The sequence below is a fragment of the Lissotriton helveticus genome, chromosome 1_1 (genome assembly GCF_964261635.1).
Source record: "Lissotriton helveticus chromosome 1_1, aLisHel1.1, whole genome shotgun sequence".
Classification (NCBI taxonomy): Eukaryota; Metazoa; Chordata; class Amphibia; order Caudata; family Salamandridae; genus Lissotriton; species Lissotriton helveticus.
In genome coordinates this window covers 414,132,065-414,159,441 of record NC_136057.1, presented here as the reverse complement: position 1 = coordinate 414,159,441, position 27,377 = coordinate 414,132,065, and the positions used below count along the sequence as shown (strand labels likewise).

At 45.1% G+C, this 27,377-nt stretch overlaps 1 protein-coding gene across 1 annotated transcript in view; it reads left to right on the top strand.

The window, feature by feature from the left end:
* TMTC1 (transmembrane O-mannosyltransferase targeting cadherins 1) overlaps positions 1 to 27,377 on the top strand; it is a 1,403,473-nt gene that overhangs the window by 923,502 nt on the left and 452,594 nt on the right. Inside the window, exon 10 of the mRNA XM_078673764.1 lies at positions 6,676 to 6,843. Within this exon, the coding sequence (XP_078529890.1) occupies positions 6,676 to 6,843 (168 nt within the window). The remainder of the gene's footprint in view (positions 1 to 6,675; positions 6,844 to 27,377) is intronic.

Below are 27,377 nucleotides of genomic sequence, written 5' to 3'. Positions count from 1 at the left end.
CTGTACGACTTTTAGTATTCACAAAGGGCATTTACGAACACTGTTCGTAAATGCCCTTTGTGAATACCAAAAGTCTTAAAGTTCAACTTTTGGTATTCACAAAGGGCATTTCCAAGTGGAAAATGCCCTTTGTGAATAGTAAAAGTCGTAAAGTTAGACTTTCGTCTCAGTTTACCTTTGTGAATCGGGCCCTATGTGTTGACCAATGAAATGAGTGCGGGAACAAAGCAGAAAAGGGATGGAGACTGACAGCCAGATGATGAAGATGACATACATTTTGAGTCTGGATCCAAAGCAGTGAGGAAAACTGTCTTAAAATGAAAGACAGGTGTTTCAAAGCAGGCAGTTGAAGGTAGAAGTAGAGGGGACAAGATGAAGCAAAGCTCGTGCATGTTTTCTTTGCCAGTTCTGCAGAAAAGAATGGGTCAGGAAAAAAAGTTAAAGACTTTTTATTATTCAATGCCAATGCCTTCTGATCGCGGAGCGAAAAACCCGTCCATGTAAGCATTCCAACTTTCTCCACGGTATTATTACCTGTCACAATGCCTCACTGCATTGCAGGGTACCTGGTAATAGCATACATGCCATCATCTCTTTTATGTTAGTGAACAAATGCTGGCAGTGAAACTTTTAATCTAGTTACTGTACCATCACCGACCTTCATACTGTCCCTGAACACCAAGGTAACCATCCAAATCTTCTCCTATGTGGATAATAACACTCTGCAGCCCTGTATGAAAGGGACTGGGTGGAGGGTCTGTATGAAAGGGACTGGGTGGAGGGTCTGTATGAAAGGGACTGGCTGGAGGGTCTGTATGAAAGGGACTGCTGGAGAGTCTGTATGAAGGGGGACTAGCTGGAGGGCCTGTATGAAGAGCAGTGGCAGGAGGGTCTGTATGAAGAGGACCGGCGGGAGGGTCTGTATGAATGGGACTGGTGGGAGGGTCTGTATGAATGGGGCTGGCAGGAGGGTCTGTATGAAGAGCAGTGGCCGGAGGGTCTGTATGAAGGGGACCGGCAGGAGGGTCTGTATGTAGAGGACCGGTGGGAGGGTCTGTATGAAGAGCAGTGGCAGGAGGGTCTGTATGAAGGGGACCAGCAGGAGGGTCTGTATGAAGAGCAGTGGCAGGAGGGTCTGTATGAAGAGGACTGGTGGGAGGGTCTGTATGAAGAGCGGTGGCAGGAGGGACTGTATGAAGGGGACCGGCAGGAGGGTTTGTATGAAGAGGACCGGCAGGAGGGTCTGTATGAAGAGTAGTGGCAGGAGGGTCTGTATGAAGAGTAGTGGCAGGAGGGTCTGTATGAAGAGGACTGGTGGGAGGGTCTGTATGAAGAGCAGTGGCAGGAGGGTCTGTATGAAGAGCAGTGGCAGGAGGGTCTGTATGAAGGGGACCGGCGGGAGGGTCTGTATAAAGAGGACTGGTGGGAGGGTCTGTATGACGGGGACTGGCTGGAAGGTCTGTATGCAGGGGACCGGCAGGAGGGTCTGTATGAAGAGGACTGGTGGGAGGGTCTGTATGAAGAGCGGTGGCAGGAGGGTCTGTATGAAGGGGACCGGCAGGGGGGTCTGTATGAAGAGCAGTGGCAGGAGGGTCTGTATGAAGAGCAGTGGCAGGAGGGTCTGTATGAAGGGGACCGGCGGGAGGGTCTGTATAAAGAGGACTGGTGGGAGGGTCTGTATGAAGGGGACCGGCGGGAGGGTCTGTATGAAGAGGACTGGTGGGAGGGTCTGTATGAAGGGGACCGGCAGGAGGGTCTGTATCACGGGGCCTGGCAGGAGTGTCTGTATGACGGGACTGGCAGGAGGGTCTGTATGACGGGGACTGGCTGGAAGGTCTGTATGCAGGGGACCGGCAGGAGGGTCTGTATGAAGGGCAGTGGTAGGAGGGTCTGTATGAAGGGGACCGGAAGGGGGGTCTGTCTGAAGAGCAGTGGCAGGAGGGTCTGTATGAAGGGGACTGGCAGGAGGGTCTGTATGAAGGGTTCCAGCGGGAGGGTCTGTATGAAGAGGACTGGCGGGAGGGTCTGTATGAAGGGGACTGGCAGGAGGGTCTGTATGAAGGGGACTGGCAGGAGGGTCTGTATGAAGGGGACTGGCAGGAGGGTCTGTATGAAGGGGACTGGCTGGAGGGTCTGTTTGAAGGGGACTGGCTGGAGGGTCTGTTTGAAGGGGACCGGCAGGAGGGTCTGTATGGCGGGGACTGGCTGGAGGGTCTGTTTGAAGGGGACCGGCAGGAGGGTCTGTATGAAGAGCAGTGGCAGGAGGGTCTGTATGAAGGGGACCGGCAGGGGGTCTGTATAAAGAGCAGTGGCAGGAAGGTCTGTATGTAGGGGACTGGCAGGAGGGTCTGAATAAGGGAGCTGGCGGGAGGGTCTGTATGAAGGGGACTGGCAGGGGGTCTGTATGATGGGGACTGGCAGGAGGGTCTGTTTGAAGGGATTTGGCAGGAGGGTCTGTATGAAGGGTTCCAGCGGGAGGGTCTGTATGAAGGGGAATGGCAGGAAGGTCTGTATGAAAAGAACTGGCAGGAGGGTCTGTATGAAGGGGACCGGCAGGGGGTCTGTATAAAGAGCAGTGGCAGGAGGGTCTGTATGTAGGGGACTGGCAGGAGGGTCTTAATAAAGGAGGTGGCTGGAGGGTCTGTATGAAGGGGACTGGCAGGGGGTCTGTATGATGGGGACTGGCAGGAGGGTCTGTTTGAAGGGAACTGGCAGGAGGGTCTGTATGAAGGGTTCCAGCGGAGGGTCTGTATGAAGAGGACTGGCTGGAGGGTCTGTATGAAAGGGACTGGTGGGAGGCTCTGCATGAAGAGCAGTGGCAGCAGGTTCTGTATGAAAAGAACTGGCAGGAGGGTCTGTATGAAGAGGACTGGCGGGAGGGTCTGTATGAAGGGGACTGGCAGGAAGGTCTGTATGAAAAGAACTGGCAGGAGGGTCTGTATGATGGGGACTGGCAGGGGGGTCTGTATGAAGGTGACTGGCAGGAGGGTCTGCATGAAGGGGACTGGCAGGAGGGTCTGTATGAAGGGGACAGGCGGGAGGGTCTGTATGAAGAGCAGTGGCAGGAGGGTCTGTATGAAAGGGACAGGCGGGAGGGTCTGTATGAAGAGGACTGGCAGGAGGGTCTGTATGAAGAGGACTGGCAGGAGGGTATGTATGAAGGGGACCTGCAGGAGGGTCTGTATGAAGGGGACCGACGGGAGCGTCTGTATGAAGTGGACCGGCGGGAGGGTCTGTATGAAGAGGACTGGTGGGAGGGTCTGTATGAAGGGAACTGGCGGGAGTGTCTGTATGAAGGGCAGTGGCAGGAGGGTCTGTATGAAGGGGACCGGCAGGGGATCTGTATGCAGAGCAGTGGCAGGAGGGTCTGTATGAACTGGGGTGGCTTGGTGAGCAAAATAACGATGGATTAAACCCAGATCTGGGACTGGGGGTGAATGTTTTGCCATTGTGCAACATTCCGTCCATCATCTTGTGTGTTTTGCTGTTCACCCTATGTGGGAAGGGTATGCCCAGACGTAGGTCCCGTGCTCACTAAGCCACTGGAGTCAAGCTATCCTGGCTGAAGACGGCTGATAGCCAGAAACCGGTCCTAGGATGCTTGATTCCGGTCCAGGGAAGACATGGCTTGGCAGTTCGGGCTGGACTGTTCCCATGAGGCACAGGGCCGAGACTGATTTGCATATGACCTTGTTTGAACTGGGGTGGCTTGTATATACTATGCAACACTTGTCTAACAATAAAGTAAAAGTAAAGAGATATCTGGTTTTGATATGAAGGTTTTGAGAAATTTCGTGACCACAGGGTGGATTTGTGTCACATTGCTTGGTTAAAGAAGATGAGTCTGTTGCATTGGTTTGGAATAGTTTGTATTGGTAGAGGGGAAGGCAAAGATATGTCCTTGGGCAAACAACCGTATCTTGATATGTGCCCTTGCCCTTGTGACTGGAGCTCTGGTCAGACTATGCAGCACTTTGAACTTTTTTTGTAAATTATATTTAGAACTGAGCACTTTTTACTTCCGCTTATTAAAAAGCACATTATTAGGAACTTTAAGGCGGCTTTTAGTTGTTTAATGCAAATACCGGATCAGGAGACCTGTGTACATTTAGGCTTATTCCCTAGAACGACTTTCTGATTAAAATGGACCCACTGAAATTATAGTGATTATAGATTGTTTTTAACTCAACTTTTATCATGTTGTCAGATGTAGGGGTTATATCTTTTATTATACTTGTCTATATGTTTTAATTTGTTTTACTTTTATGAATATTTGACTATCCGAATGAAGATGTATCTGATCTGATCTGATAAGTCCAATCTTACCAGTGATCCTTTAGTGATCTTTTAGTGCAGTGCATGGTAGAGGGTTGTAGCATATGCCAAAGGATATTGCTGTTTATTTTGTGCTTTCTGCTCACCCGGTCGTAAATTGTTGTGTTGGATCATATTGTCAGATAATTGCTTCATTTCAAATGTATACTCCTTTGAGTGTGGCATTTTTAAGCTAAGAATGATTCAGAGATGTTCCCTTGAGTGAGGACAGGGATTTGGTGTTGAGGCAACAACTCTTTGCCGGCTACGTGATTGTAGTATCATGGTGTACGCATATTTGTACCTGTTCAGTAGAGCGAAATATAAAAATGTCTTCATAAGACTGGATAAGATGCATGGACGGTAAGTGGTAAGTCATCTTGGGAGTCTCCTCACAGGATTCTATATTGCACAAGTAAGTATGTGATGGATGCAAGGGAACAATTATGACCAATGTATTCTGTTGCATGATGGTCTGTCCACTGATGTCAAAGTAACAGTAGAAACAATCCACGCCTTTCAGTTATAAATTTATAACTCCCAGTAAAATAATTTAGTTGGCTACTGCATTGAATAATTAAGGCTGAGCATCACCAGCCCTTTCCTATTTCTTATTGAATAAAATCAGCTAACATACTACCAGCACTTTCACATGAGGAGGGGCAGATGGGAACAGAATGTGAACCTATCATCTGACAGATTGCACATCCACGGCGAAGGTGATGTTGACAAAACCTCCACTTATTTAACTTTGGGGAAATAATCCTGGGTTGTTGGTGAGTTGAGTGTCATGAGGATCTCCAGTTTTGTATTAATTTTCAATTATGATACAGGCTGTTGCTTCAAAACAGCTGTATCAATCAGGAAATGACTTCCCTAACACCAACCAGGCTTTTATATGTAGTCCAACAAATGTTTTTAATGCCTTCCTAAGAGCCGTCAGGAAATGGATTTGTGGGTGCTGCAGATGAGTAGGGAGTGAGTTCCGGAAGTTCTCACCTTATTTTCTTTTTACCAGGAAGAGATGAGCGCTTCTCAATACAAATACCTCACTAGCATCTAGGTTATAGAAAGTTAAACTCTATATAGCAGAGATTTATTAAATAAAAAAGTAAATCCTGGAGGGTTGCGGTAGCACAAAGCATTAGGACACTGCTACTTTCTGGAAACATTGAGCCAGACGTCCAATAAGATATCAAGACCGTCGATTCTGAAAGAGTGCATGTTTCTTGAGCACTTGCATCGTATCCCATGGCTTAGCTATATAAAAACTAGCTTTTCCAGGTTGGGCAGAGCTGATTTATATTCTAATCCCGAAGTGGCCACCAATGATGACCTGGGTTGGATAAGGGAGTCCTTATGTAGCCTAATGAGAATAGAGAGGGAAGAGCTGGAACTGAGAAAACCCAGTGTTCGACGACTCTTAATGCTGAAAACTATGTAAATCCCTGAACCTTATCTTTTGGGCCCAATCATCACATAGGAACGACTAGGTTCCACCTGGGTTTCTATCACTTTATGTTGGCCTTGCCTAGGGGGAGTGGCAGAGGAACGATTTTAGCACCCCCACCCCACGGAAAAATGTTATTATCCCGATTTTAAGAAGGGCGAATTTTAGGCACGCTGGTCCAGCTCTCATCTACCTTCAGTAGTTGCATGAGGACTTTTTTATTTGTGCTTAGCTTCCTCAAATCTGCATTAAAATGTAGGGACTATTTAGAATAGATGTTAACTATTCTGTAGTTCATTAAACAATTTTATTTTTCCCCTCTGCGAAATATGTACCTAGGATCCCGGGTGTCACTTATTTTCATCATTGGTTCATTGAATCATTATTAGGGGATTAATGGTATTTTATATCGTATTTTATCTATGAATCGGTTTTGGTTTTGGTGTCTATGTATTGATCTGTATAATGGTTTTATGAGATTTTATTAATTACTGTTTTATTTATTCACAACTTTTATGGTTTTATATCTGAAAATCGAATAAAGTCTTTGATTGATTGATTGATATCAAGATTGGGATAAGCAGAACAACTGTACCAAATCAGAAATGATCACATAGAAACATTCAAAACTGTGGAAAGGGCGGGGTGAGGTAAACCACTTACATGAAAGACTTCATCATATTTACTTCATTTTAGGATTCAGGTTTCTTTGCTACAACTTTACTGGTTAAAGTACTGGGCATTACCGATGCGATCGGTGCTGCCACCTGGAACAGCATAAAGGCAAGGGCACGGGGGGGGGGGGGGAGGGGGAGGAGGGGTAAGAGTTTTGGGAGGAACCTTCTTGTCACTTCATGCTTCTTCCCACACGAACCACAAGTAGCTCTTATCTGTTTTTGTCTTTATTCCAGCATAGGGTACTGCATTTTGTTTGTGCATGGTCTGAACAAGCTCTGCACATCTCTTGGCAAATGGGGAACTACTACACTGACCGTGTTCACCTTACTTCTTCTCCTTCTGTTTTCATGGAAAACTATAAAACAGAATGAAATCTGGTTAACAAGGGAGTCTCTCTTCAGGTAAGAAACTGTCAATAACGTTTCTTAATCACTGACCACATTTGTGGCCATGTATGTTAAAATAAAAGATGAAGATTTGAGCAGACAGTTGAACCAATCATAAGATTAAAACTCTTTTTAGAAGTATAATTACAAGATGAGCAGTACACATGTATTTGTATATGAAAGAACAAACATAATGTTATAGTATTCATGATTTAGTATGTTTATCACTGATGATGTTATGATATCCTGGTGCAATCTGGGCTAGTGGTTGCTAATCTGGTTGTTCGAATGTTTATTTTAAAAACATTGTGAACATATCTGGGAACATATCTGGGTGTTATTATTACCGTTATTAGAACACTGGAATGTTAGGACCTTGTAGTGGCTGAGGGCTAATAATGATACAGGCCTTCTGCTCCAACATTCCACTGTTTTCTTTCTGTGACTCCCTGATTAGTTTACAACATTTTACCCAGTGCAACCCAGTGCTTAATTTGTAACAGAATATGTGCCAGGGCCTCGGTAGCCTGAGGCAGGCACCATCGAAGGCCAGGGTACTGAATACAAATCCTGTGCAGTCTTGGTTTCACTTCATGCCTCTTTAATAAACCACCAGACACTCCCTGCCTCCGTATCTCACTCCTTTTCATTTTCTCATGTCACTATCATTCCCTCTTTCTCTTCTTTCCGCCTTTTGTGTTTTTCCTCACACTTGGTCTGAATCAAAATTTGTTGAGTAAAAATAAGTGCTGGCCTCCAAACATAAGCTTACAGCTCTTTTGCTTCGGGCTATACAGATTGTTAAAGGCCCTCTCCATCATTATAGGCCCTCACCTGTGCTTTAGTCCTATAAGTCTGATTCAGGACCTTTAAGAACCTGTATAGACCTCGGCAGTGGGCTACAATGCTTTAATATAAAACGTTCTTTAAAACAGGAGAGACAAAGCATTTACTTGGTTACCCTATTGGACAGTACATTTATTGGCACAAACCCTAGCTCAGAGAAACTGCAACTAATAACTACTACTCTTTAGATGACATCCTCTAATGGATGACTTATGGAGCATTGTATGCAGTTGTCTCTCAATGGATAAACTTTTGAAAAACAGTTAGAGGACACCTAGGTTAATAGCTAACTGAATAGATACTGCTTAATAACTCTGTGAAACTCAAATTTCCAGATTGCTGACTATACATTGGCAAGCTTAGTCTCGCATGATTATTGGATACAACATTACAATCCTAAGTGCAGGTGCCACAATTTTAATTTCCTTTGCAGTGTTCCTCTGCAGTGTTATCAGTATTGTTAATGTTCTACCTGTGATTGGCACACACTGACAAGTTTTTTTATAGTGTCTCTCCAAAAACTCATCACATGGCTAATAATACAGTAAATTTTGCCCATAGAGCATAATGCCATTGTCAGAACCCCGTTCAGGAGGCCACGGGGCACGCAGGGGCTACTGGGCCTAACCATGGGAGGTTGAGGCCTTTTACTCTTGATGTCCTGTGGACTGAGCTACTATTGATTCTGAGTAACTGGGCCAAGTACCCCTCCTGCACTTGACTGTCTGCATAGCGTGGTCCAAATCAGGAGAGTCAGCCACACGCCGCCTCAGTGGCTTGACTCTGCGGGAGCAAGTTGTCTCTCTCTCACAGCTGCATTCCTGCAGCTCTTCCTGCAGGGTTATTGTTGGCAGCGCTCCTGATGGGAGGGATGGCTAAGGTGACTCTGTCTTTGAACTACTTGGAAGACGGTGCTCTCACGGCGTCCTCACTCATCCAATGGGGTCGAACCTATTGCAGTCCTTGTTGATTTCGGTAACCTACAGGTCACCAGCACTCGGTGTCCACAGCCTCTGGGCCAGTCAACACAACAAAGTTATCCACAGCAGTTCCTCCTGACATACAGGGTTGTCATACCACTGCCGCACAAGGCTTCGACCCTAACTACTTGGCAGCATTTCACCATAGTGGACCCTCCTGGGATACGGGGTAGCTGCACAGCTTCCGCACAAGGCTTTGGCCGTTCCTGCACAGCAGTCTTTACCAGGCGTTGTTGCTTTAGGCTTCAGGGCAAGTGGTCTTGGATTCACTGGATGTGGATCCCTCACCCAGCAGGGAGACTAGCACGCCTTGGCCCCCAGTCCTCGTCACAGGCAGAAATCGTGCAGAGCTGCCCACAGCCCATCTGGCTGCTTGATGATGTCAAAACCTTTCCTTCTAATAGCCTATTTCCAGCCACCAAATGTGATTTAGAGTCTGAGTCTTTAAAGTGTTATGTTGGAATTCTGCTTCTTTTGAAGTACATGCTCCTCTGTGCCACTTTCCTCTTCAGAAGCAGTCTGTCACAGTAGGGATGTCTCTGAAGCTGATAGTCTCACAACACAGGCCATGGCATTAACTAAAATTCATAACTGGATGTCAGCCACAGTGATATGTGCATCAAAAGGCCTGCCTAGGGCTCCAAGCCCTAATCTTTATGATTCTCTTATCAGTCCCATCTCCTTCCTGATATGTCCTAAGGCCTTTTCCTTGTGACTTCTCACTGAATCAAAGTGCACCCTTTGAAGTATACAGGAGAGGTTGGGTCCTTCCATCTCCAGTGTATGTCCTACCCATCTTTAAAGAATGCAGCAATCAACAAATCTGTCTTGGGGGATCTCTCTACCTCCACTCCATGTTTCACCATGCAGGCCTGCGTCTCCCAAAATGGAACCTAGGGCCCTTCATGTATTGTACCATCCACAGGCACACATACACCCAGGACATGTATACAGTATACACATCTTACACAGTACTGTACCATCTATGCACTGTACCATTAAAAGGAACATAAACATCCAGCACTTGCATTTAACATGCGCATACTGCCCAGCACTTTTATGTACTGTACCACTCACAGGTACACATGCGCCCAGCACATGCACTTATCCTGCACACCCTGTACATTTAATTTATTGTACCACTCAAAGGTGCACATATATCTAGCACATGCACTTATGCTGCACGCACCGTACATTTAATTTATTGTACCACTCATAGGTACCTATACATCCAGCACATACACTTATCATTCATGCACTGCACAGCACTACATCCTTCAGGTACCGCACCACTCTCAGGCACATAAACCTACAGCACATGCATACACCATGCACACACTACTCAGTACTGCATTGTCCCTGTATGGCACCCTTCTCAGGTACACATACATCCAGCGCAGATACACCACATCTGCTCTGCGTAAACTTCACACCACTCTGATGTAGCCAAGGGTGAGTTAAGCACTAAGCACATGAACGTTTGTAAAAGTGAGGGAGCCTGTAGGCCTCACTTCAGTGGCACAGGTTAAAAAGGACCTGTTGACTCTTACTGATCATACATGGTATGATGCCACCGCTGCACTCGTGCTGCTTAGCTCCTGGTGAAGGCAGGAGCCTTTCACCACCATGAGGGTAGCACTTTGGGCTCTCCTCCTGGACCAACCAGACTGCAATCCGTGAGACAGGCCTATGTCATAGCGCTTATGCATGATCTGTGCTTACCTATGACAACAAAAATCAGCATTAGGGATCCAAACGTCAGTACAGGGGTGCATGTCCATTACCATGCAGAGCATTTTTCTGGCTCAACAGCCACAATGAGACAGAAATATTTTGTACGCAAACCTAACAATGCTGCTTAAATACAAAATAATTAGCTTTTTGTTTCCAAACTAAATGCACAAAGATGATATGGGTAGTTGTATCAAGGAATTTCAATCCAGGAGACCTCAAATTCAGTAACTGGAATGCCTAACAGACATATACGAAAGAAATCCTATTCTACACGGGCTTCAGGAGGGGATGTGAAATAAGGTAGTCCTCTTAAAGTATATGTCACAGGGAGATAGTTTTACCCCTGATTTTGGATGGATTTCTGAATTGACCTCAAATAACCAATGCTTAGCAGCTTTCTTAAGCAATTGTTTCCATTCAGTGTTGAACACATTTTGACAACGACTCTCATGTTACTAGCTTGTTTCTCTTGAATGCAGGAGACTGACCTTTGTGAAGTGAAAAGAAAGGATTGAAGACAGGCTGTTCCCAGCGATTCAATCAGTGGCACTTAGTGCTGATCTGACACATGATCTAAAATAGGTCAAATACCTTTTTCTCAAAGATTATGCTTATGACTATGAGATTAAAGTATGCTACTGATGCCATGTGAAATGAGGAACAGCAGATAAGGAACCTGTGATGCTTATCTCAAAGGGCACCGTGGAAGAACATGTAACTAATGTAAAGATTGTCTTCCTTCACACTCCTTGAAGATTGTTGCGACTGGCCTTTCAAGATAATATTTAATGTAAAATCAGAAACCCAATTATTGGGCGTTATTATCATTATCATCTGTTTTTTAAAATCTGTGTATTTTCTTTTCCAGTATAGTGCAATGGTTTTAGTTCGTAAATCACAGTCACAGAGATCGATATCTAATTCAGACATTACGTGATCACAGTAGTTGTAGTAGTATTTATTAAATGCTTGTCCACCGAAGCACCCTGGAGCTAAGAATCAAGAAGAAAAGAGAACTAAAGTATCCGGGCGACTAGAAGAACTAACCAATTAGCCAAAGAAGTAGGCTTTGAGTGAGCTTTTGAAAACATTATTATTGGATATATTCCTGAGTCTCTTGAGGAACGCCATTCTGGAGCTCAGGTTCTTGAACACAAAAAGCTCTGCCTCCACATCTTGCCTATTTGATGTGGAGTCCTTCAAGAAACAGCAGAGAGCTAGACTACAATTCTAACTGCTCTTTAATGAGTCACCTTGGAGGAGAGATAATCGGTCCTGTATTGTGGCAGGGTACTTCAGCTGACTTCACCGTTTTACTGGTCACCAATGTCATTTGCACCAACGAGGTGAAGCCTGGTCAAATGTTCAGAGATAGCATGTTAGTCTCATTGTCATGTTTTTTAGTCTCTGGAACGTAGCTTTATCGTGCTGTGGGAGACCTAGATACAGTGCTTTACAGAAGTCACCGTGGGCCAATGTACAGATTTGACCATCAGCGGTCCATGTAGGTAGCAGCGATGAGGTGATGGGGCCGGATAAGGGGGCATTTTGAGAGACGATGCAGAGGGAAAATGAAATAAATGATTAATTTTCTGACTGCGTCGTCCCTCAAAATTACCCCTTACCCGGCCCCACCGCTCTTACCTACACGGACCGTGGCTGGATTTGACTACTTGCTCACACTGGTCCTGGTAGAGGGAAGGTAAGATCTTTATCAGTTATCATCTGGGAAAAGCTGATTTTAAAATATGGCCAGAACGATAGTTCTCAATTAAAAATAATGCACAGCTGTCTGATTATATTCACCAGACAAGGTCCAGTTGGGACAGCACAGGTCTTGAGCCCACCTTCTTGAGTCACCTCCTAATAACTCAGTTTCTTCGCCCTTCCCCCATTCAGTTTTAAAAAGTTCTCAACCATCCATATCTGCACTGCAGCAATACAATTAGTAGTGGGTTGAATACAATCCGTAGCTGGTTATCGTCCGAATAAGATAAGGTGTTAAATTAGATTGAATGGATGAGCTTACATAGCAGCTGGACTTAGAGGATGAAAAGCACTGACATAAGGGCAGACATCTGTTGAACTCTGTAAGGTGTTACTGATTCCTCTGTGTGGAATACAGGGACAGGAACAGAGCTGCTCCGGTTAGATAGAAAGGAGGAGATCCAAGCCTAGGCCCAACAGTTTAAATAGGATGGTATGGCCGACCATATTAAATACAGCCGAGAGTTACAGCAGTATCATATCTCCCATCGGTACATCATCTTGCCTACAACTGAGAGGGCTTAAGACGGGGACTAGCACTGCTTTCATGCTGAACCCGGCACAAAGTCCTGCTTGCCGTCATCAAGCAGCTTCTTGAATTACAAGTAATTTGCTAGCCACTTCACAACATGTTTTTACATAATTCTAGGGACCTTCAGTTGTTGTGTTAAAGGATAGTACTTTTTCAGATCAGAGGTATTCAGCCTGGTATTGAATTATATCATTTAGTGGAGGCAAAGACAGGGACATGTACACGTTCTAAGAATCCTAAAAGCATTGTGTAGTTTACAGATGATGGAGAGTGACAATTTGCAAGAAGTACAGTGACCCTGAACAATACATTGGGTAAGTAAAGTAAACAAGCTGTAATGCTTGGCACTATATAAAACTCACAATAATAAATATATACATACATAAATAAATCCATGAATATGATAGCCTGTTCACACATAAAATAAGGATTTAGAATATGTGATTTCAATATCAAAATTACTTAGAGGATTTGAAAGTAGACAGAATTAAAACCGAGCTACAACCTTAGATCCTGAACAGTTATTGTAGAAGAACGGCGACACAGGCCCTCGTCAGCAGCAGACTGGACTACGGCAACGCACTCTACGCAGGAATCCCAGCCAAACACCTATGACGACTACATCGCATCCAAAACGCCTCCACCCAACTGATCGTCAACGTCCCCCGCCGCAGCCACATCACCCCCCACCTGAGAGACCTACACTAGCTCCCCTTCGACAAGAGGATCACCTTCAAGCTCCTCACCCACGCACACAAAGCACTTCACAACGCCGGACCAGCCTACCTGAACAACAGACTCAGCTTCTACACCCCCACCCGCCAGCTCCGCTCCGCCAGCCTCGCCCTCGCCGCTGTTCCACGCATCCAACGAACAACCTCCAGCGGCAGATCCTTCTCCTACCTCGCCGCCAAGACCTGGAACACCCTCCCTAACAACCTACGGCAGACCCAAGACCTACTCGCCTTCAGAAGACTCCTCAAGACCTAGCACTTCGAGCAGTAGTGGCACCCCCCTCCCCTCAGCGCCTTGAGACCCTCACGGGCAAGTAGCGCGCTTTACAAGTACTCTGATTGATTGATTGATTGATTGAAAGCTATTGTAAGACAGTATGCGGGGCAAAGTGGTCACTGAGTACTGGATAGAAAATTAGGAATTAACATGCGGTTCATCCTCAACCAATAATTAATCAATATGCAAAAGAGTCATACAGTTATTCGATGTATGAATGCCTGCGGTGTCACCATCACTGCGACCATTTAACATTCTAAAATAAACTCTTAGAAATGCTATGATAGAGTCTTGTCATGCATATTTAATTTAGGAGTAGGAAATAAAGGTTCGAGCACAACCATGGTTCATCATAGACTTTAACTGCTGGATTGGTAATAACGTGAGACTCATTTTGATCTTATGTTATGTTCTGTTCTGTTATATGTATTTCTAAAGCGCAACAATAATCCGGAAGTGTTGAGGCGCTAAACCTTGAAACAGAGTTCATAAGACCAACTAATAGTTAAAAAGCCAACTCTTCAGTGCCTTCCTGAAAGACAAAAGATCATGCAAGGATGTAAAACGCACAGTGATAGTATTCCAGGAAGTTGATAAGTAAGTTCCTGGTGAAAATGACAGAAGCTTCAGGGAAACAGCAGGATACCAGATCCAAGCAGATTCTAGCTTCAAGATAGAGGTCCCAGTATCCCGCTGAGGCAATAAATACACATTGAACATTGCAAAGCCATAACATTCAGCAAAACCTTGTGTGGAGAAAGCCCTGTTGTGACTGCCAGGGCATGATTGGGACAGATCAAACCTCTGGGATTGTAGAAACATTCTTAGCACTGTAGCAAAATGCTGAGAAATGGATAATATTAACAAAATTGACCGTCCAGATTTATTAGGGAGTAAAGGGAAATACATTATAAGGCTCTAAAAGTTCCTGCAAATCATGGTTTGCTCCCGGACAAACACTATGGGCAACCCCCACAGGTGGAGATATTTCTCCACCATGAGTCCAAGAGTACCAACTCCTGCAAGGGTTGGGAAGTGGGCGAAACCAGGAGTGGTGATCCTTGGAATGTTTGTTGACTCCAACCAGTTGCACACTGCTGGGAATTCACAAACTCTAATCCATTCCTTACCAGCCTTGAAAATACTCGAGATTTAATCTAGCTGAGGGCTGGAGTAGCTTCTCGTCCAGCGTATGAGAAGGGAAACTAATCATCCCCAAACGTGGAGGAGGTACGGGAAGAAGTTTCTTGATGGAGACAAACGTTGTCTACATAGTGAAAAAATATATAGGCATTTGCACACCCGCCTTCATTTTCTAATCTGCAATTCTAGTCTATGCACAATTACTGATAGGAGAAAAGCAACCCAGTGGAACATGTCACATGACATTCTTAAGTGTATGTCTAAAAACCAGTGACTGGCATAGTTTTTAAAGTATACTACTGGAAATGTTTATGAAGTCCAAAAAGTAGTAAATCTGAAACGGTTTGCAGGAGTTCTGTCGGTGATTTGTTTCTGAACTCTAGGTATAAGGAAATGACCAAGAATCACTGTGTGTGAATACCATGTTGCTACACACTTAATACATACAATACTTACTTAAAGCATATGTTGGGAAAAAAATCTATATAAATAAAAATGTAAATGTTCGTTTGTTCAAAATCGCAAATCTCCGAAAGTTCTTCACCGATTGCTTTGAAATTTTGACACAACGTTGGATTCGAATACGCGCGTGTTTTTATATACAAAACGTTGTATTCCAATACGCGTGTGTTCAATACGCGCGTGTTTTTAATCTGAAGCCCGAACAGACACATAAAAATGTCAATGTTCGTTTGTTCAGAATCTTAAATCTCCGAAAGTTCTTCACCGATGGATTTAGGCCCAGATCTCTGTACTGGGGTGAATGTATGGCATTGTTCTGCATTCTGTCTATCAACTGTTGTTTTTACACAACGTTGAATTCCATTAAGCGCGTGTTTATATATACACAACGTTGGATTCGAATACGCGCGTGTCCAATACCCGCGTGTTTTTAATCGAAAGGCCGAACAGACCCTATTGATTTGGTTGCTGCGCAACAACTACAAGGGACGCATAGAGACAATAGTCCAAATCGCATAAAGCACGTTTTCTGGACCAACATCTAGCTGCTGCCAAATTTGGTGAATTTCCGTTCAGCGGTTCGGGCTGTAGTTAATAATAACATAAAAAATCCCCAATAGACATAATAAGGGGAAAATGCATTTTGGGACCCCCCTTTTTTCTCGGCCCGCTTGACGGGTCACCCTGAAATGCTCAACACAGCAGCTGAACCAAAAAGGAGAAGTGTTTTTCAAAATTGCGTGAATATTTGTGAAGCTGCGCCATTGTTATTGGTAAAAAAAAATGTTTTCCTATTGAAACTTTGGACTTAACTATAACTACCTACTGTTGACCATCAGTAGGAATCATACATATATATATATATATATATATTTTTACAATCCAAGAAGGGCGGCACAACCGGATACTTTTAAAGGGTATTTATTTCACCAACACTCCACCGACGCGTTTCAGCCTCACGGCTTTTCTCACGGTCAGCAAGTCCCTTTTTGCTTTCTCTTTTTATACTGGCCCACATGAGCCTCAAAGTGGCATTGTGGGATATGTAGTTTTAAGGCAGACATAATTAAAAACAAAGTAATAGTTGAAAAAGGACTAGTGCGTTCTGTTTACAAAAGTATAGTACTTAACGTCCACAATGCAATTCCACTTGGGAGTATGACTTATGTTTTTCAAAAGTTCACAGTCTTGTTTGAGGTGTCGGGTATAGTACCCTTCAGGGTACTATACCCGACACCTCAAACAAGACTGTGAACTTTTGAAAAACATAAGTCATACTTATATGATAATAATGGATCTTAAGTTACCCCCAAGTGGAATTGCATTGTGGACGTTAAGTACTATACTTTTGTAAACAGAACGCACTAGTCCTTTTTCAACTATTACTTTGTTTTTAATTATGTCTGCCTTAAAACTACATATCCCACAATGCCACTTTGAGGCTCATGTGGGCCAGTATAAAAAGAGAAAGCAAAAAGGGACTTGCTGACCGTGAGAAAAGCCGTGAGGCTGAAACGCGTCGGTGGAGTGTTGGTGAAATAAATACCCTTTAAAAGTATCCGGTTGTGCCGCCCTTCTTGGATTGTAAAATTAATTTTGGGGCTCTGATCCAGCCCTCGGGTCGAGCACACACTGCTGAGCGCGCTCATGCCTGAAAGGATCGTTTTTGTCTAACAATATATATATATATATAGCCAAACACCTTGTTACTGCTCCAAATCCTTGGAAAAATTTGCGCGGACTCAGATAAGTGCTTGAACTAATTTATTGTGCCACAGTCTGCCATGACGCGTTTCTGCCGAACTATGATCATTTATATATATGTGGAAATACACAGTCCTGGCTCACCACATCCACCAGTACGGGGAAAGCAGGTACGGACCACAGCGTGTAATAAGTGACCTTGATCACATAGTGAAACGCTATACGGTAAATTCATTTAAACAATCCCAGTTGTGTCAGGTGACGACATTAGCAAAGGACAGAGTGAACAGACAACATGATTGGCATGGTTACATTGTTGCTCATAGTTTCTACCAACATGTGTTGAAAGACTTTTTATCACTTGTAAATATGGAATCCATTCTTTATTTATGATTTAATCCACATGTTTAAAGGAATACATAAATAAATAAATACATTGGATAAATATTATAGAATTCATTCAGATTATTTTAACAAATGACTATACACATGATCTGTAAACAATGGTAAAATAATATAACACTTTTCTTACTGCTTAAATGCATTCTTGAAATCTTATCCCATATTTATTCAATACAAAACTCATGACATCATCAATGTCAAAATATCTAAAACCATCCTAAAAAAGTCTAAAATCTGAGCATGCCTGCCATCAGAAAAATTAGCCTGGTTGTCCTATTTAAAGTGCTTAGTTTGCTTTCTTATTAGCCTATTAGTGCATAGTGCTTTAAAGTGCTTAGTGCCTTGCAGAGCAAATATAAAAGTGCAACACATTTATAAATCTAAATATTTATGATGTTTCACATCTATAATATCCTTTTTTGTTTTGTTTTTATTACGTAAAATGAGAGTATAGACAGTAGGCTATCAGGATTTCGTTTGCTAAGGTTGATATCTAATTTTAGTGTGTGGTAATCCTAAACTATTTGCACGTAGGCTTGGTGGATATCAGGCAGGATTTGAGAGAATGTTATTCAGTATCTCATGCCTAACTCTTTGGCATAGTGCCAGGTGTCCCTTTCTGTTGCAGAATATATAGTTTCAGTGATGCAACGCTAATTATAGGAAGTTATGAAGGTCCTCATTGTTATTCAGCCCTGTTGGTGTTTTACAGTCAAGTTCTAAAATCATGCTTGAGTCAAGCTGACGTAGCATACGTTCTCTATTGCCACCTTGTCGGAGAGTCGGAATGACATCAATAACATAGTATTTTAGGCAGTTTAGCTCATTATTATGCTCAGATTTAAAGTGAAGTGCCACAGGGTATGTGGCATCGCTGTTGGCTGTGGCCCATAAGTGCTGAAGAAATTTTATATGTACCTGCAGCTTGTTTACTCCCAACATATCTGCAGCTGCAGGTAAATGTCAGCACACACACATATATATATACATATATATATATATATATATATATATTCACAGAGTCGCTGCTAGAGCGGTTTCCCCTCCTACGACGTTGGTGCCTGTCCGTGGTAGGAGCACCCACTCGATACTTTGTAAATTTCTTATTCCACAGCAATGGTGAGAAATTAAGAGACGGCACAACAGGAAAATGGCACAATAATTTATTGTGCACTAAACTTGCCATAATCTTCACTTAATGAATGCAAACGCACCATTTTCACGGAGGCACTTACTGATTGACCAGGACTACAGCGGCTCCTTTTTTCTTCACTGCCCGGACCCTACATCTCGCCGCACCCGCTCCGCGGGTGCCGCTTCGTTTGGAGAGGCGCAGGGGGCATTTCAGGAGGACCCATAGCTTCAGAGCGGTGAGAGGCGCGAGGTGCTAGCGGGGCTGCGAGCGTGCAGGGATTCCAGGAACCAGGAGTCCCTGCGAGACCAACCACCACCTTCCGGTCCGCTCTCCCTGCTGGCCCGCCCCCCGCCCTGCTGAGGCTTAAAGAAACGTTCCTCCCCATTTTCCCTGTGAGTCACCATTTTCACGGAGGCACTTACTGATTAACCAGGACTACAGCGGCTCCTTTTTTTTTCACTGCCCGGACCCTACATCTCGCCGCACCCGCTCCGCGGGTGCCGCTTCGTTTGGAGAGGCGCAGGGGGCATTTCAGGAGGACCCATAGCTTCAGGGCGGTGAGAGGCGCGAGGTGCTAGCGGGGCTGCGAGCGTGCAGGGACTCCAGGAACCAGGAGTCCCTGCGAGACCAACCACCACCTTCTGGTCCGCTCTCCCTGCTGGCCCGCCCCCCGCCCTGCTGAGGCTTAAAGAAACGTTCCTCCCCATTTTCCCTGTGAGTCACCATTTTCACGGAGGCACTTACTGATTGACCAGGACTACAGCGGCTCCTTTTTTCTTCACTGCCCGGACCCTACATCTCGCCGCACCCGCTCCGCGGGTGCCGCTTCGTTTGGAGAGGCGCAGGGGGCATTTCAGGAGGACCCATAGCTTCAGGGCGGTGAGAGGCGCGAGGTGCTAGCGGGGCTGCGAGCGTGCAGGGACTCCAGGAACCAGGAGTCCCTGCGAGACCAACCACCACCTTCCGGTCCGCTCTCCCTGCTGGCCCGCCCACCGCCCTACACGCCCCTTTATCTTTGAGAAAACCTCCCGCAGCGCGGGACGCAGCCCGGGGCGAAGACCGGGCAAAGAGCGGGCCGTTTGAGGCCGTTCGAGGACTAAGAGGACTGGGCTGGGCCACCCCCCCTTGTCGGTGCATTATACAGTTTTATTGTTTTTATATTTATTGGTATTTATATATTCTGTATAATGTGCTCACGGGGTAGTCGGAGTAAAACCCTTATGGCTGCGAGTAACTCTAACCGAACACTGGATGATTTCCTAATCAAAACCAATTTGGCCATTGACGAGGAAATCAGTAAAATGCAGCACAGGGTCTCCTTGGATCTTGAAGCTGCACGAAGGTTATCTGAGCACCTAGCCAGCACAAAAAAATCCTCCCTGGGGAATATTGCTTCTGCCCGTACCCCCGAGCATACAGTAGGTCCTCGGCCATTGTTAATAACGGCAGCTATCCATCCAGCCCCTTCTACTACTTCTCCAATATCTTCCCCCATCCATCCACCCACTCCATTGGAATTAAATAAGGATCCTGTCCCACTAATTTGCATGTCAGGCACCTCCTATCCTCCCAAAACTAATCCACCCACGAGTTCAAGTAGGGTCAGGAAAGCTGCAATTTATAAAAAGAAATGCATCGCTAGGTCCATACATGCACGGAAAAAAGCAAAAATTGCCAGATCACAGTTTTTCAACAGCAGAAGGGCATTAGGATCTCTTGGGATGAAGGATGATAGTTTTAAAAATAATCCCAGCATTTTAGGTGGGGCAGCCGCTCTTGACTTACTCAGCCCTGCGGATGACAACATTTTGGTTGCCTCCCCAGGGTCGAACAGAGCGAATCAATTGGTGGGTCGGTTGAGTGGATCTGAGAATGACAGAGGGGGTGACGAAGAATTCCTTAAAATAGTTTGGGGCACGTTAAAACAATTACTTACCCCCTTGGAATTAAGGCTTTCTCGTATAGAGAATAATTTGTTAGAAATGGACAGGACTATAGTCACCCTGGCTAGCCTGAGCCTAAAGGAAATGGAAACCAAGCTTCCACGTGAAACTGAACCAACCCTCCAGACCAAGGCATCAGAACCCTTACCACTATCCCCACATATACCTCAAAATCTTCCTGTGCCCTTACCAATACCCAAACCTATACCGAAGCCACGCACCACTGTTGCAAACCACACTGCATCCACATCTAGTTTTGCTGCACCAAACTCCCTTCCTTTGCTAAATCCAGCCCATAGGCAGAAACCCAACCCACGAGCTGTCCCACATCACGCTATAAGGCAAGACTATGCGAATAACTCTCAGCGGCCGGCCAGTCGTCCCAATTTTCGTGGAGGGTTTATTGACCTTCCACCGGAAGCTGGGCCTTATGTTATCATACTAGCCGGCGTTCCTGAGTTGGACCAGCATTCCCAGGAGAACCATCATTCCCTGAAAAACAAAGTCATTCATTGGCTTAATTCTAACAAACAGCTTCCTGCTCACCAAAGAAGCAGTGTACTAATGGTACGAAGAGTGCCTTGGATAGGCCCCACACACAAGTCCCTGGCAGGCGACTGTGTCGTGGTATCTTTTGCTGACCCCCACACAGCACAGCACCTATGTGCATGGCCATCGTACGAAGCCAATTCCACAATAGTTGTGAGACCCCTTACCTTTTTTTACCCTCCAAGATACCAACACGCGAAGGAGGGTTTATGGTCAATTGTCTAGAATGCCAGACGGACAATAAACAGGACTGATGGACATAGCCAGCATAATTGGTGGCAAGGGGCACCCACTTCCAACATGTTTGGCTGTCTGGAGGAGGTGGACTGACTTGGGGGCCCAGGTGATCCAATGCCAACTATGGACCCTCCTCACTCATGGGGGATTGTCTCACCTACTATTTTAACATCACCTTCTAACGGCTTAATTCCTCCTGAACATACAGGTACAATCTCAGACCCTAGTAATATTTTAGTTAAGACTGGGACAGGGGAAACGGGCCTGGCACAGATACCCTCCGCCATCGGCACAGATAATCTATTAAGAGTAGCCTCCTGGAATATTGCAGGGTTACGGGGACGCTTGGACAACGACGATTGGGTCAACTTTATTGACTCCTATGACATCGTTGTTTTCCAGGAAACATGGTCAACAGTCCCCCTATTTAGACTGGGTTATCTCAACTTTACCAAACCCGCTATCCGGAGTTCCAAGGGCAGGGCCTCTGGTGGCCTTACCATTTGGATAAAAAACAATCTGGGCTTTCATGCTAAGGAAATCTTGGTAGAGAGTGTTGACCTCTTATGCATTATTTTGAGCAAGGCCAACACCAAGGATTTCCTTCTAATTGATATCTATGCCCGTGGCTGTCAGGGTGGGAGGAAACAAACTGTCCTGAATTACCTCGACCGACTTCTTCAGAACTTTAAAGCCGATCAGACTGTCATAGTAGCGGGTGACATGAACACATCTTTCGAGCCCATACTGACCTTGGCAGAGGATGTGGGATTTGAGGAGGATACCGCCTGGAATATTCCCCCGCTAACCATAACCAAGGGAGTCAGGGGCACTGAGGCAGCCTTACATTGGTTGGGTCTTTGTCTGGAATGGGGTCTTCGGGCTGTTAATGGGCGCACACGCTCTGACAGCTTAGGGACTAAAACCTTCGATAATGGTCTGAGCACAAGCCGTATCGACTATATATTGATTAATATCGAATCATGGTCTATTGTGAGAGATATGGTGGTAGAGTCCCGACCAGAGAGTGACCATAACCCCCTTTCCCTGGAGATTTTTGTCCCCGGTTTGGGTGCTCCAGTCATGGGAACCAACTGCTTAACGTCTGATGTAGTCCTGTGCGACAACAGACGGCGAGTAAAATGGTCCAGGGTTTTAGTTGACCCAGCGCTTATTTCTAAGATTGAGGAGCAGGTTTTGAATGTGTGGAGTAGGATGCCACCATTATCCCCTTCTGGTGACGTTGATCCTACAATCACTAATCTCCACGAGGAGTGCTTTTTGGGCCTTAAAAACCTTCTCACCAAACCCTCAAAGTCTGTTATTACAAAGGTGCACAAAAAATGGTACACCAAGAGTTGTAGAGACGCTCACAGCAACCTAATAGCTGCTGTTAAGGCCCGGAATACGGACGATATTAGGGCAGCTAGGCAGCGCTACAAGCATACTCTCTGGGCAGCCAAGCGGGATTGGGATGATTCTTACTGGCTCGATCTCCTTAGAGCCTGCCAATCCTCCAACCTAAATGAGTTTTGGCTAATTGTCAGGCAGGGCAGGGACTCAGTTGCCCAAACTCCCGAGAATCACGTCTCGGCCCAGTCCTGGGTGGAATTCTTTTCGGCACAATTTAAAGATCCAAACGCTGCACTGGATCAAATCACCGTAATTACTCCACTGCATACCCTACCACAAATAGGTGACAGACTTACATTCTTGGAATCTGATACTGTGCACGCCCTTGAGTCTGTACAGTCTGGTAAAGCTCCCGGCCTAGATGCTATTCCTGCAGACCTTTTTAAACTTAACCTTGATCTTTGGGTTCCTTACATTACGCTACTGGCTAACAACATTGCTGCTGGGGCTGAGATTCCCAAATCTTGGAAAGGGGCGGAAATTCTGCCAGTACACAAAAAAGGTGACCGCTCCATCCCAAATAATTACCGGCCCATTAGTTTGATCGACTCGATCCAGAAAATAGTCTCTAGAATGGTGTTAGTAAGAATTCAGGGTTGGATCGAATCTAACAATATACTCTCCCCTATGCAGGCAGGGTTTAGGTTTGGTACCAGCACTATAGATCAGGTCTTCCGTTTTTCACTGCTTTTTTGGAAGGTAGTTCTCTTGGGTGGCGGTGTTTTATATGCCGCATTTGTCGACCTTAAGTCGGCGTTTGATCTAGTCCCAAGGAAGAAGCTATGGGAGGCTCTTAGTTTAATGGGTCTTCCGTTAGAGCTATTAAGCTTAGTCCAGTGCTTACATGAGGACAATTTTGCTCAGGTGAGGTGGGGGAGCCAGGGGCAGGTGACCAAAAGTTTCCCTGTTCAACGTGGGGTGCGCCAGGGCTGCGTCTTGGCCCCCACCCTGTTCCTTCTGTTTATTAATCAGGTGGTCCAATATTTTAATAATACACAGTCTGATGCACCTACCCTGGGCGGTTCTAAATATCCCATGTTAATTTTCGCGGACGATACTCTTCTCCTTTCGAAAACAAGAGGCGGGCTTCAGGTAGCCCTGAACAGATTCTCAGAGTTTTGTAAAACTAATGACTTGATAATAAATGTTGAGAAAACCAAATTTATGGTTTTTAGTAAGAAACCCCCCCCTAATTGCTCAGTCACTTTAAATGGAGTTCTAATTGAGCAGGTCAAGGTCATGACTTATTTAGGTGTGACTCTTGATCACCAACTAAACTGGAACCCCCAATTGGAGACATCTAAACTTAAATTTAACCGGCTGGCCGGATGTCTGGTCCACGAACAAAGGAACTCCCTAACTAAGCGCATCACACCAGCCCTTAAGATCTATGACGCCAAGGTTGTTGCTGCAACCCTATATGGAGCTGATGTCTGGGGCCATAAGGATCTATCATGCTTGGCCGTCGCACAGAATAGGTTCCTACGGAATCTGGTAGGTCTCCCGCAGTCTGCACCCACAAAACCTTTGCTACTAGATCTTGGTTGTAGACCTATCAACGAGATGGCACAGTATCGCGTAGTGGCACTCTGGCGTCGTCTCTGGACTACTCCAGAGCTTAGTCTTTTTTCTTGCGAATTAGACGAGGTAAAATCAATGTGTGGCGCGCACAAAATACCATGGCTTAGGGAAGTCAAAAACATCCTGTATATGATGGGCCTTCCAGAGCTATGGTCCAATCCAGGGGGGTCGATCTTTCCATCTAAACCTGAGTTTAAGGCGCTTTTTTGGGCCTGGAAAAAATCGATTTTAGTAACTCAATCCCTGGATGTAAATTTAACTGGTTTATTTTTAATGCACAAGGTTATTCCTTCCCTTGAGCAGTACTGGGACTTGATCTCGAAGGTGTCAGACCGTAAACTATACCACCAGTTCCGTACTGGCACCTTGCCTGTCAACTTCTTTACTGCAAAGTGGGACTCGAAGACAGGTAACAAATGCTTCTGGTGTCCTGACCAGGAGGAAAGTGTTGCCCATCTTTTCTTCGGTTGTCCTGTTTATCGATCGCCTAGAAGCAAATGGCTAAAACCCATATGTACATCCCTGAATTGTAATGGCCATCGAGATGCACTCACAAAACTACAAGTACTTAGATCAGAAACAGTTGTGGTTTGTGTTGCTAAATTCCTGGGTTGGGCCTGGCTGATTCGAACTAAGAGACTGAATATACCCTTGCATTGATTGTTCTATCCAGATGTATTTTTGTATCATGTTTTTTAGATTAATGTGGATATTAGCAGTAGTAACTTATGTACTGTTGTATTGTTCCTATTTTTACCAGGGAAATGTCAGTAGATTTTATATTGTGAATGGTTGCATATTGTATAGTCTTTTATTAATTTTTTATTCGAAATAAAGACTTAATGAATGCAAACGCCGAAACGCGTCGTCCTTAAAGTTTAGTGCACAATAAATTATTGTTGTGGCATGCGTTATTTCCCTTAGGATTAACTTCTCCAATTAGGCACTCATTCATATAATTTCATATACTTTCAATAAACTTCTCAGAAAATATTTCAATTTGTTGTGTTTTTAGTCTAATATTCTCTATACTATTGATTTCATAGTATTTTGTATTTTGGAGCGGCTAGCCTGAGGCCGCGAGGGGTGCTCTGCGGCACTGCGTGCCGTCCTGCAGCAGCGGTTAACTCCGAGGCAGCATTGGAACAAGGAAGCCTGTTAAAAGACATTAACGGACGTGGGCAGCAGCTAAGGAACATTTTGCAACCCACTGTGGCCTTATAACTTTGTTCGTTACTTTGAAAGCGGCACAGATACTCACCTGAGAAATACTGTAGCACTACATCTACCAAGAGGCCACGGGTGTGGCCACGCCCAACCGGGCGGGATTTGATGTGTTGAACCGGTGCTTATAACTATTATCGTGCCTGCATTCTCGAAAGCCAGATAGCCCATGAGGAAGTGCCTGGGGGCATGAAACGCGTCGGGCGGAGCTGAGCGATGATATTGGCGAAAGGACCTGGCTGTTCCCACTGCATCTTTTAATAAATGAAAGGCAATAACCAATTCCCTGTTTGGGCCCCCTTATTGCAGGCAAACTGTGTGTTGTATTTGGAGCGGCTAGCCTGAGGCCGCGAGGGGTGCTCTGCGGCACTGCGTGCCGTCCTGCAGCAGCAGTTAACTCCGAGGCAGCATTGGAACAAGGAAGCCTGTTAAAAGACATTAACGGACGTGGGCAGCAGCTAAGGAACATTTTGCAACCCACTGTGGCCTTATAACTTTGTTCGTTACTTTGAAAGCGGCACAGATACTCACCTGAGAAATACTGTAGCACTACATCTACCAAGAGGCCACGGGTGTGGCCACGCCCAACCGGGCGGGATTTGATGTGTTGAACCGGTGCTTATAACTATTATCGTGCCTGCATTCTCGAAAGCCAGATAGCCCATGAGGAAGTGCCTGGGGGCATGAAACGCGTCGGGCGGAGCTAAGCGATGATATTGGCGAAAGGACCTGGCTGTTCCCACTGCATCTTTTAATAAATGAAAGGCAATAACCAATTCCCTGTTTGGGCCCCCTTATTGCAGGCAAACTGTGTGTTGTATTTGGAGAGGCTAGCCTGAGGCCGCGAGGGGTGCTCTGCGGCACTGCGTGCCGTCCTGCAGCAGCGGTTAACTCCGAGGCAGCATTGGAACAAGGAAGCCTGTTAAAAGACATTAACGGACGTGGGCAGCAGCTAAGGAACATTTTGCAACCCACTGTGGCCTTATAACTTTGTTCGTTACTTTGAAAGCGGCACAGATACTCACCTGAGAAATACTGTAGCACTACATTTACCAAGAGGCCACGGGTGTGGCCACGCCCAACCGGGCGGGATTTGATGTGTTGAACCGGTGCTTATAACTATTATCGTGCCTGCATTCTCGAAAGCCAGATAGCCCATGAGGAAGTGCCTGGGGGCATGAAACGCGTCGGGCGAAGCTGAGCGATGATATTGGCGAAAGGACCTGGCTGTTCCCACTGCATCTTTTAATAAATGAAAGGCAATAACCAATTCCCTGTTTGGGCCCCCTTATTGCAGGCAAACTGTGTGTTGTGTATATATATATATATATATATATATATATATATATATATATATATATAGATATAAATTGATATGTTTATTTATTTTTATATATATATTTATATACATATATATATATATATATGCAAAATGATTTCATTTACTAACATCTTTCATCTTTAAATATAGTTTATACTTGTCATACATTACTCCCAGTGCTTAATTTGATCACCAGTGCTTGAGACAATCTGCCACATGGTGGTGTGGTCTGCCAAATTTGGATATGAGCACATCAACAGCTGTTTATTAGTTTAATATACATTAACAATCACTAATATGTGCCACCCAAGCCATTTTTATAGCTTTGGGGGCGTTGAATAGTATGATTTGGCACACTTGTGGGGGTGTGATGGTTATTAGTTGTGGTGCTACTGTCATTGGCAGCGCTGGCAGGAGCAATGTATGGTCAAGCTGCAGTAATCCTGACGAGGGCCTTAGCACTTCCTGTTTTACAAATTGACCACTGATTATTACTCCTATGTCAAAACCTTCGTGGATCAGCTTCTTAGAGTCACGGAGTTAGCGTAAAAGTAATTTTTTCTAT